The 15,120-nt window shown below is 39.9% G+C and overlaps 1 protein-coding gene across 1 annotated transcript in view; it reads left to right on the top strand.

Annotated features, from left to right (window-relative positions):
- LOC110952640 (protein diaphanous homolog 3-like) overlaps positions 1-15,120 on the top strand; it is a 165,909-nt gene that overhangs the window by 66,718 nt on the left and 84,071 nt on the right. The window contains 4 exon segments of the mRNA XM_051944694.1: positions 1,661-1,755; positions 4,175-4,276; positions 6,576-6,815; positions 11,585-11,714. Of these exon segments, the coding sequence (XP_051800654.1) occupies positions 1,661-1,755; positions 4,175-4,276; positions 6,576-6,815; positions 11,585-11,714 (567 nt within the window).

A 15,120-nucleotide genomic window follows, 5' to 3' on the forward strand; every position in this document is an offset into this window, starting at 1 on the left:
ATGTCAGAGCCCACTGGGTCTTTTTGGCCTCACTTTTGCTCTTTATCTCACTTTAGTCGCCTCCTGTATCTTTTTGGATGCATTTTTTTGTAACCATAAGAGACAATAATAGCAGGGAATGAGTTAGACCTTTGCTTGTTGCTGTAGCACTTAAAACAAGCCAACATTTTCTATGAACCTGGTCATCACTGGCTGTGACTCATGTCCTCTCACTGAGCTAATTAACAATGTTAAGGATCCATTAAGGAAGGAAGAAAGAGAAGGAAAATGCTACTGTGTGTGATGGCATTGATCTGTCTTTCATTCTCGCTCATTCTTTCTCACTCTCTCACACACATTCACACATGCATGCTTGGTCTTGAAATGGCCATTTTAAAAGCACTGGGCATTAATGAGGATCCAGCTGATCTCTTAAGCACTCTCAGATCTTAGCACCTCATTGGCTTATATCAAGGGGAGCCGTGACCTTTGTTTCATGTATTAAAAGAAAATGAGACTAATCAGCCCAGTAACAGTGATAAATCATGCAGCAGAAATTATAGAGTGGGAGAGGGAGAGGGAGAGGGAGTGGGGGTGGGGTGGGGGGTAGAGAGTAGGCGGTTTATGTGTTCTGCCATAGGAGGTAAAGAGACTAAAAGGTTTGATTGAGGTTGAGAATGAGTATGTGGGGTTTTGTTTCTTTTGCTTGATTGATGCCGTCACATTTAGGATAGAATGGGAATTTATTCCATTAATACACTCTAATGTACTAAAATTTTCTCATTAGCAATTAAAGGAAGAAGGTTACGTCACTTTTTTACATGTGTTTTATCAGGAAGCGGACGAGTTCGTCAGATAGACCTCAGCTGAATGTGCACATGCATTTGTTTTTATGTTTCTTTAGTTGAATGCTGGAAACCTCGACTTTGCTTCAAATTAAATCAGTAATTATCAGTAAAGTGCATTTTATTAGTGTGTTTAGTCTTATTTAAATTTATAGAAATCCTCCAACATGACGTTTCTTTTTAATGCTGCTCGGTTAAATGCTTTATATGTCCTGCCAAAACCGCTGATCAAAGTTGTGTTGCTGATTTATTTATTTTTTCCATGAGTTGTTCCAGGTTCTACTGTATATCGTGTACAATTGATGCCTGTATTTGAGTCTGTTGCACCTGGCAGACTCAAATACAGAACACTTATTCATATTACATCACTTTTTAACTTCAAATATTCCCAAAAAATCTTTATGTTCTGCCACATCCGACTCTCAGCTAGTGACATATATTTTAACTGAGTTTGTAGTTTTTTTTATGTTTCCACTGGCTGCTCTAATGACTTACACTGACAAGGCATTTGCCACTCTGTCCCCAGTTGTACCACTTGCTTGAAAATTTCATGCTTGCTAAGCCAGTGCAATTTTTCAAATCTATTTTTTTCCCAAAACAGTTTCATGTCTGACTGACTTATGCAATGATGTGTCTTAAACTTTTTCTTCTTTTCTTTGGTTTCGACTTCATGCAGCTCATGTGTACACAAACTGTTCTATTTCACATCATTGTGTTTTTTTCATTCGATTTGCTTTCACTTTGATCAATTTTCTAAAATTGCAACATAAATTGTCGACGGTGAATCATCTCTCTTTCCATTTGTTTCTTTTTTTGTTTTCTTTTTTTCTGTAAAGCCATCTTCCTGGGTTCCTTCCGTATGCCTTATCAGGAAATTCGACGCATGGTCGTGGAGGTGGATGAGGAGCAACTCACTGAACCTATGATTCAGGTGAGACAAGTTTTGCATAGTTGTAAAAATATTCTGAGCTTCGGTGGATGACTTCTACAGACCAGCTAACTCTGGATCAGAGCCTAACTGTAGGATGGAAACTATATCGCAGGCTAACTCAGCCTACAATGTGGAAATACCCCTTGAGGGGTATTTTTAGTTCTGCCCTGCTCCTACTCAGTTGGTCAGGTTCATGCCCCAACTCTTGTTTTATTGTCTTGATTAGCTGTCTACTTTAAAACGGCATGTTGCCTCAGGCTGCAGTATTGGGCATCTGTAAAGCCTGCGGTATAGCAGGTGTTTGAGCAGTTGGTGAGCACAGGCAATCTGTCAATAAAAAATAAATAAATATGCACTATGCTGATGTTCAGCTGATAATTTTAAATGATATTTTTCTGGTGCTGTATTTTTTGCAAGTGTTTGACGACTTAGCTTCTTGGTCATAACTTCTATGAATACCACATGTACAACCCAAACGTGTGTCTGTGTGTCTGTCTGTGTGTCTGTCTGTCTGTCTGTCTGTCTGTCTGTCTGTCTGTCTGTCTGTCTGTCTGTCTGTCTGTCTGTGTGTCTGTCTGTGTGTCTGTCTGTGTCTGTCAATACAATGAGCTAACTTGACTATTTTTCACTTTGTGAAGGAAAACTTGCCAGCCACTATCACTTCTGTTACTACTGTTTGTATCTTTTGCTAGCCTTTCTTAAATGAACAGAAAGAGGCAGAGTTAGGTGACCTTTTATCTTGCTTGGTTCATTTCTTACTGAGAACATGCTCACGGTCTCTCCCTCTATATATATACATGTTTACTCCACTTGGCTGAGATTTGATCTCAATGCAAACACGGCCACCTCCATATGCACTCTGACCAATTAGGTGACATTCTCTTTATGTTTGCTTCGTGTATTTAGACTTACATTAGTTTTGTCTTATCAGAATGGAATATCCAAATTGCAGTGCCAGGTGGAAATGTCTGTTTCTCCTTGTCTGTCTGTCCTTATTGATTCTCAATTTCTAAAGAAAGTTCTGTTTCTTGTCTTCTGTGAACCCAGGCTTTTGTCCATGCTACATAATGCAAACTTTCTCCACAAGGAACAAAGGAACAAAACGGCGATACTTTTGGTGCTTGAGTCTTTGCGATTATTAGGTTACCCAACCAGTTCTGCACTGACATACAAAGATAATATCTGCAAAAAATCTTTTTTGCCTTCCTAAATAAAACTGTAAAATTTGTTTTCATAGATTAAATTGGTCAGCACTTTTTTTCTGCCGTTTTTGTTTCCTTTCAGCGATCATAAATGGCAATACTGACTAATAACTTCCCTTGTAGTTGCATTGTAGTTTAAGGTATTAAGGCATTGATACAATGTCTCAATTACTATTTTTTTAAGTTTGATTTTAATTTAATTTCCACTCCGAAATTATGTTTTCCTTACAGAATTATCAGAAAATGTATACTCATAAGAGCATATAAAGTAGATGAATAGAAAACATGTTATTGAAAAAAAAATGAATAAAAATAAAATTAGTTGGACACTGAGTTAAAGCCAGTTTTAAAAAAAATACATATAGAGCTTCTGCTTCTGAGTGTGTGCACTAAACAATGTGGAAGTTCAAGAATGCTTTTAATTGTTTTAAATTATTTACCTACGATAGTGGGTAAAGTGAGTTGAAACAAATTAATAAAAAACAAACCTGAACTATGGATGTACATTTTAAAGAATGAATTCAATCAATAATTGTTAATTACAACACACACATAATTAATAGTCATTAAGGCAAATTCCATTAAAGTGTATCGATACAAACTTAAGTAATGGGCGATATTTGTTGTGGCTCCAGGCACCGGGGAACAGATGTTCAACATGTTTTAGATGTTTGTCACACAGTAGCAGCGTTTGTTGATGTGACTGTTTACATTCAGATGAGAAGTCAATGCAATTAACATGGCTCAGATTATTTTCTGCTGGCAATAATGGAAAATAATCGCAGTTTGTCTTCATGCGCATATTTACTGATATGTCTGCACTTTATAATAGAAAATATTGTGTTGTAGTTCCAACAGTTGCTCGCCAATGAGGCTGAAACTCACCAAAGCAAACAACAAATAGATGAGGTGTAGGTTCGACTTCTATAAAGCTCCGTGCAAAGATCGATAGGACTATCGTTCATTCTAACTTAAGTTACAGCAAAACACCACATCGGTCTTTAGAACAGCCACACTGGTGTTGAAACCCAGACAGAGCCAGTCTCCCAAGAATTAGATTATTTTTTTTGTACAACAGTAACAAATTGAAACATGAAAATGAGGAGGATATAACATAGCGGCAAATATAATTATTAAATTAAAGTGTGTCAAGTTTCCCGACAGCTGCTCCTTTCTTCTGTTCTGTTTCTCACACCTGTTCTTCCTCTTCTTTGTAGAACCTTGTAAAGCACCTACCAGAACAGGAGCAGCTGAATGCACTGACCAAGTACAAAAACGAGTACTCCAATTTGTCAGAGCCCGAGCAGTTTGGGGTTGTGGTGAGTACACACACACACACACACACACACACACACACACACACACACACACACACACACACACACACACACACACCAACTCTCCAACACCTATGTCTCTATTTGTATGCAAACATGAAGCTCAAAAACGCTTTTGCTTCATATTGCTGTATTTTTGTTGATGGAAGACCTCTGAATTTGTACAGTTTTCTGTGTCCTCAAGGTTTAAATTCAATGCAGAATTAATTTAATAATTCAACAGAACATAATTATGTCTAAATGCTTTTGCAAAACAGTTTTATTACTATTTTAATGTTATACTAATGGAAACCTGTCTTGTATTTGCATCATTTCTTTCTCTGTGTCCCTTTTCCTTATGATAACACAAACACACACACACGGAGCACTTTCATACGATTATCATAATCCGGAGCTTTTTAAAATTCTGTCTTTTTAAGCCTTAAGAGGAAAGGCAGGACACCTGTGGACTGATGCACTAATTTATGCACATTAAAGAGCAGCACTGCTGTCTAATTATGTCTGCACCATTTTCTTAAAGACTTTTCAAAGGAGGTTTATTCGGAATTATGCACAAGTGGTATAGGAGTTTGTGTGTAATTTGCGTTTCTGCCTAGTAACTCAGTTAGTCACAAAAACATACAGTAATCTTCTTCTTTTGCACTATGTTTTGTATTCACCCGTGAAAGGGATGAAAAGACCGAAGACTGAAAATGAAGGGACTAAGTGGTCGGTGTGGGGGTAGGAGGGGGTGTGGTGGAGTAAAAAATAGAGCGTGTTCAGCTGTTGTATATAGTTCATGAGGGAGATGCACAACAAAGAAGAGCCTGCTTATATAATGTTGTTTCGCTACTGTGCCTGCGTGGGCCCAAGGAGGCCTGTGTGCTTTCACCTATCAGAAAGACTCAGGTTCAAAGAGAATTTTTAATTTACCATTGTGCAAACACATGCATTTTATCTTTCTCTTTTTTCAATAACCGACACTCACACTTGATTTGAACTCTGCTTTGTGTGTCGACACAATGTCTATTCCAGGAAATAGACCTGGTTGTAAAAAGTGTGTACAGTGCCTTTGACACAGTGGCAACGTTCCTGTTTAATGTTTCTCTCTGCAGCAAAGAAGTTAAATGTTCTTGTGAGATGAAGTCAAAATGATCTGAACTCTGGTTGCTGTTGACACTCCATGGAGACATTTATTACAAGTTGTCTAAATATTTATGCATATTAATTTGTTTTCACACTATGTGGTGCATTTTTTTAGATTCAGCGTTAATACTCTCACACTGCTGATAGCATGAGAGAAATGTATGGCATGTCAACAGAGCGGCCTTTTCCCTCCTAGCACCTCCTTGGATTATGACTTGGCAATAAACAGGCAACATTTTCCATAACTTCCTTTTCATTTCGTTGCATTAGAACCCGTCTCCTCTTGTTGTCAATACTACCTCCCAATACCCTCTGTAGCCTTTATGGAAACAACAGCTGCGCGCATTCATTCTGAGAGTGTACTTCGCCTTCTTTATTCTCTGATTATTCTCTGCTAAGTACAATATCCTCATCACATAATTCATCCCATCTCTTTGCTTCATTTCAGCAGAGGGTTTGCTTCTCGTGCACCTTGCTATTTCTTAATTTTGCCGTCTAATTCTTCTGCTCTGTTTCCTCCCTCCTTTTCTTGCACACAAACACACACAGTGCACACACCCACGCACACACTCCCTCACTCGCTGACTGACTGAAATAGTCATTTGATAACATTACAGTAGCTATAATTAAACCCTTGATGGAGGACATCAAACCGCACAGCCAGCTGTTGTGTGAAACAGACAATTGGAACCTGCACCCCTCCCTGCCGCCCCGCACACGTACACAATCACTGCTGTGGCCAGGTCCTGGGCCCAATGCAATATTTTCCAATTTTCTCTAATTGTGTGAGAGTGGTAATCCAAGGCAGCCTATTGTATATTCCACCCCCTCCACTGCCTGCCCTATATGGACACTAACTCCACAATTAACTTACCAGACCTGGGTCCCAAATCAAATCACTGCCAGCATCTATTACTACTGCCTAGCAACACTTTTCAACATGCTGGTTGCATAAATACCTTTTTAAATTAGATAGGCTGAGTGTGTGCCAAAAGTGTGATTGTAGTTATTTTAAATTTGACTGTGTTCTCTGATGTGGTTTTCTCTCTTTGAAATTATTTCTTTTCTTCTTTATGTCTCTTTTCTGTAATTTCCCTTTTCTTATGATTCTTTTCACATCCATACCTCTGTGTTTTCTTGTTTTCCTCTCTCCCAGATGAGCAGTGTAAAGCGGCTGCGTCCTCGCCTCAGCCACATCCTCTTCCGACTACAGTTTGAAGAGCAAGTAAACAATCTGCGCCCAGATATCTTGGCGGTAAACGCCGCCTGCGATGAGGTCAGGAAGAGCCGCTCCTTCGGTCGCCTGCTGGAGCTGGTGCTGCTGCTGGGGAATTACATGAACGCAGGCTCTCGAAACGCCCAGTCATTTGGCTTTGACCTCAGTTCCCTTTGCAAGGTAAGGGTTGAAAGATTCACCCTACTATCAGCTGTTCACATATAGTGTCATTTATCCTGCCAGTGGCAAAGGTTCAACATACGTGAAGCAAGTTCAATTAAACTCATGACAGGATTTTTTTTCTATAGATTTTACACTGCTGTGGTTGCAGTTGTGCTCTTGGCTTGACTTGAATAATTTTATTCAAAATTTTGCAAAAAAAGTGGCCTTTAAGGTTCTTCTCATTCTCACTGCTCAAGTCTCATTTCATGTATTCAGAAACCTGGAAATAGTATCAATATTGTCTTTCCATATTGTGCAAGCATGAGTCCAAAACACTGGGTTTTCACTAAGTGACATTTGTGTGTTGTACTCTCAGCATTTGCATGTTTGTGATACCTGTGAGTATGTCTATAAACTATCCTCCTCCCAGAGTGTTTCCTCACATGTATGTAGGTGTCAGTGTAGTTTTTTTCCCTTTATGTCACCTTGGCTGAGCCTTATCAGTGTCCTGATCCAAAGTGGCTGCTGCGATGAGACGTTTTATTTTAAACTATTTCACTTGATTGAACACTATCAGCCCCACAAGACAGGGCTTTCTCTATCAGCTGGCTTCCATCAAAGCATCCCAACCCAGGAGTACTTTATTCTCATTCTCCTGCTCAGAATGATAACTGAGGCTATGATCACTATCCCTTTGAAAGTTCACACAACCCACAGGACTCCCCCATGCTTTTGTGGGCAGACACAAGCAAATACCCGTACCTGTGGATTTTATGTCACATGAAGGTGGAACACTGAGTTTCCCCGTCTGATAGTGTTGGTAAGAACAGAGTGTATTCCTGGAGTAGGAGACTCCTCCAGTCACAGGGGTTACGTTACAGCTGTTGGCACTCACGCTGCAGTTTCCACAGTAACAGCCACCGCAGCCATTTGTCACTGCCACATCTTTGCCCTGTTAGAGTCAGATGCGTCTCTTCGTATAAACACCACTGCGTGTGCATCGACAAACATGGATTCATAAATACATGATGGATTAGGTGCATTACTGTGACAATATAAATCAATTAATAAAGGCCTGTTATGGTGGGTGTTTTAGCACAATGCTACTGTTCCAGCTTGTCTGCTTCTTTATCTCTGTGCGCACATGTTGTCTGATGAAGGTGTGAGTCGATGTCAGAGGCAGGATATATAGAGGATGACATCACCTTCGTGCCTGCCCCTGAGTTTGACAACTTAATTCCACGGCACACTCCACAGCACAAGAAAATTGTGCCCAGCCCAACTGGAAAAAGGAAAATGTTTACATTGTCAGCTATGATTTCCATCCATCTAAATTCAGAAAGGAACCTTTTGTGAGCAAGCACTTCAAGCTTTTTAAAAAGAAAAAAAAAGGAAAACAGAATTGAAAAGAGAGAGATGAGAATGTTTGATTAGGGGAGATAATACAAACATGATTAAACCCAGCGGGTCTGAGTACACTGCTGTCTACCAATAGATCACCTAGAGAGATACACAGCAACACGCTCCACAGGAGGGATGTTTGGCGGGGATACTGAGAGACATTGTGGAATTAGACTGTAAAAGAGCAATGATGGAAATTTATCAGAGAAATTGAAAAATTGTTGTGTGTGGGCGAGAGAGAGGCACCGAGTGCAGTGGGTCATCACATTGTGAAAATGCTTCTGCCTGTATGAGCATGACACATAAAATACTCTGTAACACTGTCAACACTTAGCATTCATAAAGCCAGCATTCAGAATAGCTTATAGTAGCTACATCAGGGACAATGACACATGTTCTGCTGTCACATGTCAAGTAGATAACAAAGAACACAAAATCTATTATAATCATTTTTATATACACTGCCTGGCCAAAAAAATAAACAAATATTGCTACCTGAAGTAGCAAAGCAAATAGTTAAGAGCCTTCCAGTGGATAAGTACTACAGTGATGAATACTTTTCAGCTGGCAACAACTTTTTTGACCCTAGCTGATGCAGTGAGGGGCTTCTGATTTCTTAAACAACCATATTGGAAGACATATCCTCTGGTCATGAAAAAGATGTTAATCGTGTCTCAGAAGGGTCAAATTATTGACCTGCATCAAGCAAAGAAAACAACTAAAGAGATTTCTGAAACTACTAAAATCAGGTTAAGAACTGTCCAAAGCATTATTTAACCTGAAAGGATAGTGGTGAAGCATCATCTTCCAGGAACAAATGTTGTCGATCATGTGGTCTGATGAATCCAGATTTACACTGTTCCAAAATCACTGAGGCATCAGATGGAGCATCTCAGAGTAAGAAGAGAGGCAGATGAAGTGATGCACTCATCATGGCTAGTGCCTACAAGCCTCTGGGGATTAGAGTTATGATCTGGGGTTGGTCCGGTTTAGCAACATTATGTTCCCAAAGAATGAGGTCAGCTGACTACCTGAAGATACTGAATGACCAGGTTTTTCCATCAATGGAGTTTGTCCTAACTGATGGCGTGGACATGTTCCAAGATGGTGATGCCAGAATTCATGGGACTCTCATTAAGAATGAGTGGATGAGGGAGCATGAGACGTCATTTTCACACATGGATTGACTTCCACAGAGTCCAGACCTCAGCCCCATTGAGAATCTTTGGGATGTGCTGGAGTCAGCTTTGTGCAGTGGTCTGACTCTCCCATCATCTACATAAGATCTTGGTGAAAAATTAATGCATCTCTGGACAGAAATAAATGCTGTGACATTGCAGAAGCTTAACGGAATGATGCCACAGTAAATGAGTGCCATACTCAAAGCTAAAGGCAGTCAAACAAAATATTAGAGTGTGCAACTTTTTTTTTTTTGACCAGGCAGTATTTGTATATGTATTTGGTGTCATAAGACTGTCTGTCCCCACAGTTTGGCAAAATTCGATAGGATACCAATCCAGGATTCATATGCATCAAAAGTCTACATAAATGGAGACCTTGTTTCAGATATAGCCATCAAACCTTGCATAACTTAGTAACTTCTGTCATAGACAAGTCGCACTGAGCCAGACAACAGACCAACTCACATTAGCTTTCCCACTGAAGTCTCCTCCTGAACTTCCTAACCAACTGCAACGTGTCTTGTCCTGCACCTTAGCTTGTGGAAGCAGCAACTACAGAAACATTCATTAGGGGAAAGTGCCCTGCCAACATCAGTTTGCAGGTTAGATAGTTAATTAGCTACTCAGCTGCAGTACATTTAACAGCATGTGAACACACTTGAAAATATTTTTTGGTTCAGTTAGATGGCTGGTGTGTTCTTCACTCTTGAAAACCACATCATGCCATCTGCGTGTGACATGTAGGCTGTGGTGCAAGTTAATTTACTTTATCGCGATTTACCTGCGAACCAGCTGCTGTCGATCGGATAATCTCGAGTTTAAAAAAAGAGCATCCCTGATATTCTAGAAAAAATCTCATTTCTTCATCTTACTACAGGAACTGAACTACACAGCATCATTAATAAAGCATCTACTGTATACTTAGTAACAAGGAGAGTCTGAACTTTCACATGGTGCAAAATATGATCTCATGTGGGATCAGATTTGTGTCCATATAATCATGCAAAAGTTTGTAAATTTCAAACAAATATTCTGAATACAATTCACTCAAACAACATGCCATCACAAAAGTAAAACTTGCAACTCTCTAACAAGCAAATGTGTATCTGTTTACATTTGTGTTGGTATGCTCTTTTGTTTACGGTTCTATTTGCTGCCTTCTCACAGATCAGACTTTTACCCTCACTGTCTGCTTTGCCGTTATGCTCCCAGCTCTCTGGTTGTGCTGTCTGACTTTTTGTTCACAGTTATGGCACAAACCTTTTGTGTGGGTGATGTGTTTCGGAGTGGGATGCCCCCTTTTTATTGCGTCTGACTTTTTTCTCTGAGTGATTGATTTAGTTGTAAATATAGTTTGAAATACAGCAAATCTGTTTTCAGCAGCTTGTAAATGACCTGTAAGCGACTGCTACTTAAATGGTCTTACCGACATGTGTTTCATATTTGTTTTTTTTGTCTAACCCAAACACAAAATCAAACTGCTTTTTGGGATGTTGTGAGACAGACAGATGTAAAGGGTTGACATGGGAAGGATGCAAATACTGAGCTGTCACTTAAAAACTCATCACCAAATGGTGATGCATCTATTAAAAAATGAGAGGAATTTGTATGAGAACTGCAAACAAAAAGTCCAGCAGCACAACGAGCTGGCAATATGACAGCGAGGTCAAATGTCTGATCAGTGAAAAAGATGCATTGGGAAGTATAAACAAAAATACATATTTCGTATTGTTTTCAGAAATCCATGTAATTATTATTTTGTTGCTGTAGTTGAATGTTTTGTCTCCTCAATAGTCTCCTCCACATTGACACCGAATTGTGCACTTTCAGGAGGCTTCTTTGCATTTGCAATGCCTCTGGCAACATTTCATGCTGCCACAATGTAAGAGTTCAAGGATAGACTGGTTTGCCTGTGGAACAGCTGACCACAATGCTCTCCACTTGCTGGGGTCCAAACAGTTTATTTGGTAGTCGACATTTCTGCAAGCTTCCTGACCAGAAAATGACTGTTTGTTTATTCTTTTTTATGACTAAACTAAAATAATCTATCTTAACTGTCCCTTAATTGTTGCTAGTGGTATTATTATTATGAGTCTTGACCATCAAAACACATGGGCTGATATATCTTTTCTGTGTTCAAAATACTCACTACCATAGGTCTTTGTGTGTAACTGTGTGCGTTTGTGTGTATGTATTTTACTACAGCTAAAGGACACAAAGTCAGCAGACCAAAAGACCACTTTACTCCACTTCTTGGCAAAAGCATGTGAGGAGGAATTTCCAGATGTGATAAAGTTTGTTGATGACCTGGAACACGTGGATCGAGCTAGCAGAGGTACGTTATAGCCCAGACCAACCATCCGCCACACACACGCATAGACTGACTTGAACAGATTTGCCACCCAAAGAGAAAACAACAGCCATCGCTGTTTACCTGCACATTCAGACTCTTTTTAGCCATTCAAGGATCACTACTCACGGTGCTACTTGATAATTTTAACACTGTGGTTTACCTCCCACTTTCTCTGAGGTGATAGCACACTGTGATTATGGCTGTTATTTTGGTCGCCTGCTGGTGTCAACTTAAGTTCTTTAGCTCTCCTAGGATAAAGTTTCATACACTCCTCAAATCAACATCCCTGGTAATTACCAGCAGGGCTTTGTCAGCTGGTCTTACAAATGGGAGTTATTAGTAATCAAATAGTTAGGATTTTTTAGAAAACAAAAGCCATGCAAAAAGGAAACTTTGATTTTTGTTCCCTTTTTTTTTGCTCTCTGTTTTGCAGCTCTGTGTGAAAAAGCCTGTCTGAGCCGACCTCTTTAGCTTTGAATTAAATGAGAAAAGCCTTTTATGTTATCATCTGCACAGCGTGTTGTTTAGGAAACTGTGGGCATTATTAAATCTAAAAACTGAATAATATTTTAGAAATATAGAAAGACTTGTTTGGCTTAATGTTTGATGGTGGCCATTAGGCGCCATCGTCTGACATAGATGGTGTGGACAATAGCAGATTTAAATAATGGGAGTGCTGTGCCTAATGAAAACATAATGAGATATGTGTGTTGTCTGACCGTACAGACTACTGATATCATGAACCTCATTGCATTTAACATTGCCTAATTTCATACCAGCTGTGTTTAGCCACCGAGATCCATCAGCAAGCACACCAAACAAAATATTTAATGTTAGCTTATGCAAAGTAATCAGGTTAGTAATAGAGCATAGGAAGTGATAACGTCCATCACAGAGGGCTACGTCCCGTATGAAAACAGCACAAGTGTGACATTATATCATATTGCATCATATTTTGGTAATATAAATACATGTAAAATTTTATAGTTCATATTTGTTTTTTGTTTTTTTTGCTGTGTATTAGCAGCAGCAAGTCTAATGCACAAACTGAACCGCCTACCGAGACAGAAATGGGGCATCCTTTCTCTGCGTTCCTTTGTTTTACTCGGAGCTTTACTTTTACCTTTCTACTTTTGTAACTCTCTAGGGATTATTGTGGGATTAGATGCGTGTTGATTCTGTAAACATACATTGTATTTTATTGTTTTCGTGTTTGATCTGTGCTACATCTCAGTTCATTTGCGCTGCTGTTTGATACTAACATTAATCTTTTGCTGTTGCACATTTACAAGTTAAAGGTTTATTTTTCCAGCAAATGCTTCAGGTCATGTCAGCAACTGAGATGAAGAACATTAGTTTGTTTGATTGTATTTTAAGAAACCGTGTTGGTGTTAACACAGATCGGCAGTTGTTTTAGTTTAATGCTTTTTTTTTTGCACAGGTATGCACACTGATATGGCTACACACATATAGTCTCACAGTGCTGTGAATTTAGCCAATGCATCCAGAGTATTGTAAAGGTCAGAGGCGAGCAGGGGCAGGCTGGGTGGTCCGAACAGATCTGGACACCTCTCAGACAGAAGCAGTGAGCTGCAGTCTGTGCACAGTTTATGTTTGCGTGCGTGAAGTTGAACTTTCACAGTGTGTTTCCCCCTGCTCCAAAGACGATTTTACCCATTGCTCTGTTCCCAGCAGGAAGGAGTGTTATTATTGTTTGGACTCTCGCCGTCATAAAGACTCCTCCAGCCCTTTTTTTTTTCCCTCTGTACTTTGATAATCTGTAGATAACGATGCTCCTGTCGAGTGTTTCATTTTTCCCAACTGTGCTGCATGTCCGCAAGCCCTTGGCCAAGGCTCATAAGTACAAGGGTGAGATCAATGGAAAGCGCAATCCTTGGATCTTTCTTTAGGCTTTGTCCACCTCCTTACTTCAGAGACCCCAAGCTGAGTATATTTGCATCTATATAGAGTAGTAGTGCTCTTCCTCAGCAACGCTTCTTTTTTCTCTGTCTCTCAATCATTATAAGATGCATACACTAAGTGTCTATCTCTCCATATCTGGTATTAAGACACACAAATCCAATTTCTTTGTGAACCAAGCTGTTGAGTGGCTTCTTTTTCATTAAGTCTGACAGCCATTTCAGTGGCCTGTAGACACACTAAAAGGCTGCATTACATTCACTAACCAAAGAGCTTACTTGAGCATGAAAACAAGGTTGGGTAGAGGTAGCAGTAATGATTTGCGTTTCTGTTGTAAAAGCCGGTGTCTTTTGACTGCGTCTAACACAGCCCTCGTTTCCCCCCCTCTGTCAATGCTGTTTCTCATGGAAGCCAAACTGTAGTTTAGTTCAGGGGGTTCCTTTTGTGTCTGTCTTTTTATTTTTGCCCCCTCGCTCTTCTTTTCAGCTCCACAATCATTATTTCTCCTGACTTTGAGAAGCACTCTTTCTCTGCTGCTCCTCTCTCTGTCATTTTCCATGTATCTATTTATCTGTCTGTATGTAAAGTCTGTGTCAGTGTGTCTTTCTTGCTCTCTGTCCCTTTTTCTGTCTCTTTTGTCCCTTGTTAGAAACACACACACAGGTGTAATAGACAGATAGCAGGTTGGGGCAATTAGGATGGTTTGTTGAGTGGAACTTGGAGCTGATTTTTATGTTGGAAGCAGACAAATACAGAGACATATTAATGTGCCCAACTAGACTACTTCAGCTTGTAACTTATAATACCATCTGTCGGCAGCAGAAATGCCGCTTGCTTGCTGCGTGCAATGCTAAACTGACATTCCTGCATAAATGTTATTATGCAGGAAAGATGGAAAGGCTGTTCTGGTTCAGCTCCTTTTCAAGGCTTGTGGCCTTGAGCAGTCATTAAGGAGTAATGTGAGTGTTCTGCTACATTGAGATGGCTCTCTATATGGTTCAAGCTTTGTTTTGTAGTTTTGCCACATGCAGTCTGAGCGATGAGCCTCTGGTTGAAAGTATATAGAATGAGCACTCTGCACTGCAATTCACTGACTGCCATGCTCTTTTGGAATGTAGTGCTGCGGGTGCTCAGCATGTTGAATGCGTGCACCAGGATTTCCTACAGGTCTCCTTTTCACAGCCTCGAGCACCACCAGTCTAGTCACACTTGTCTGTCAGGCTTTGGCCTCACAAGGCCCATCTGCATTTCTTCACTCTTCAGATTTCCATACGTCAAAGGATGATCTGTTGTGGAGGTCTGCGTGTAGCATTGCTGTTTGTGAGTAGGCACGGTTGTGTGCTCCATTCAGTCTCATTTATTGCACAGCAGGTTGGCAGAGTAATAAAAGGATGTCAATGGGGGATTTGACCTCTACAAATATTTCAATTATTATTCTTCTAAAACACCCTTTATCTGTCTGCAACCC

Source organism: Acanthochromis polyacanthus, chromosome 2 (genome assembly GCF_021347895.1).
Source record: "Acanthochromis polyacanthus isolate Apoly-LR-REF ecotype Palm Island chromosome 2, KAUST_Apoly_ChrSc, whole genome shotgun sequence".
NCBI classification, from domain to species: domain Eukaryota; kingdom Metazoa; phylum Chordata; class Actinopteri; family Pomacentridae; genus Acanthochromis; species Acanthochromis polyacanthus.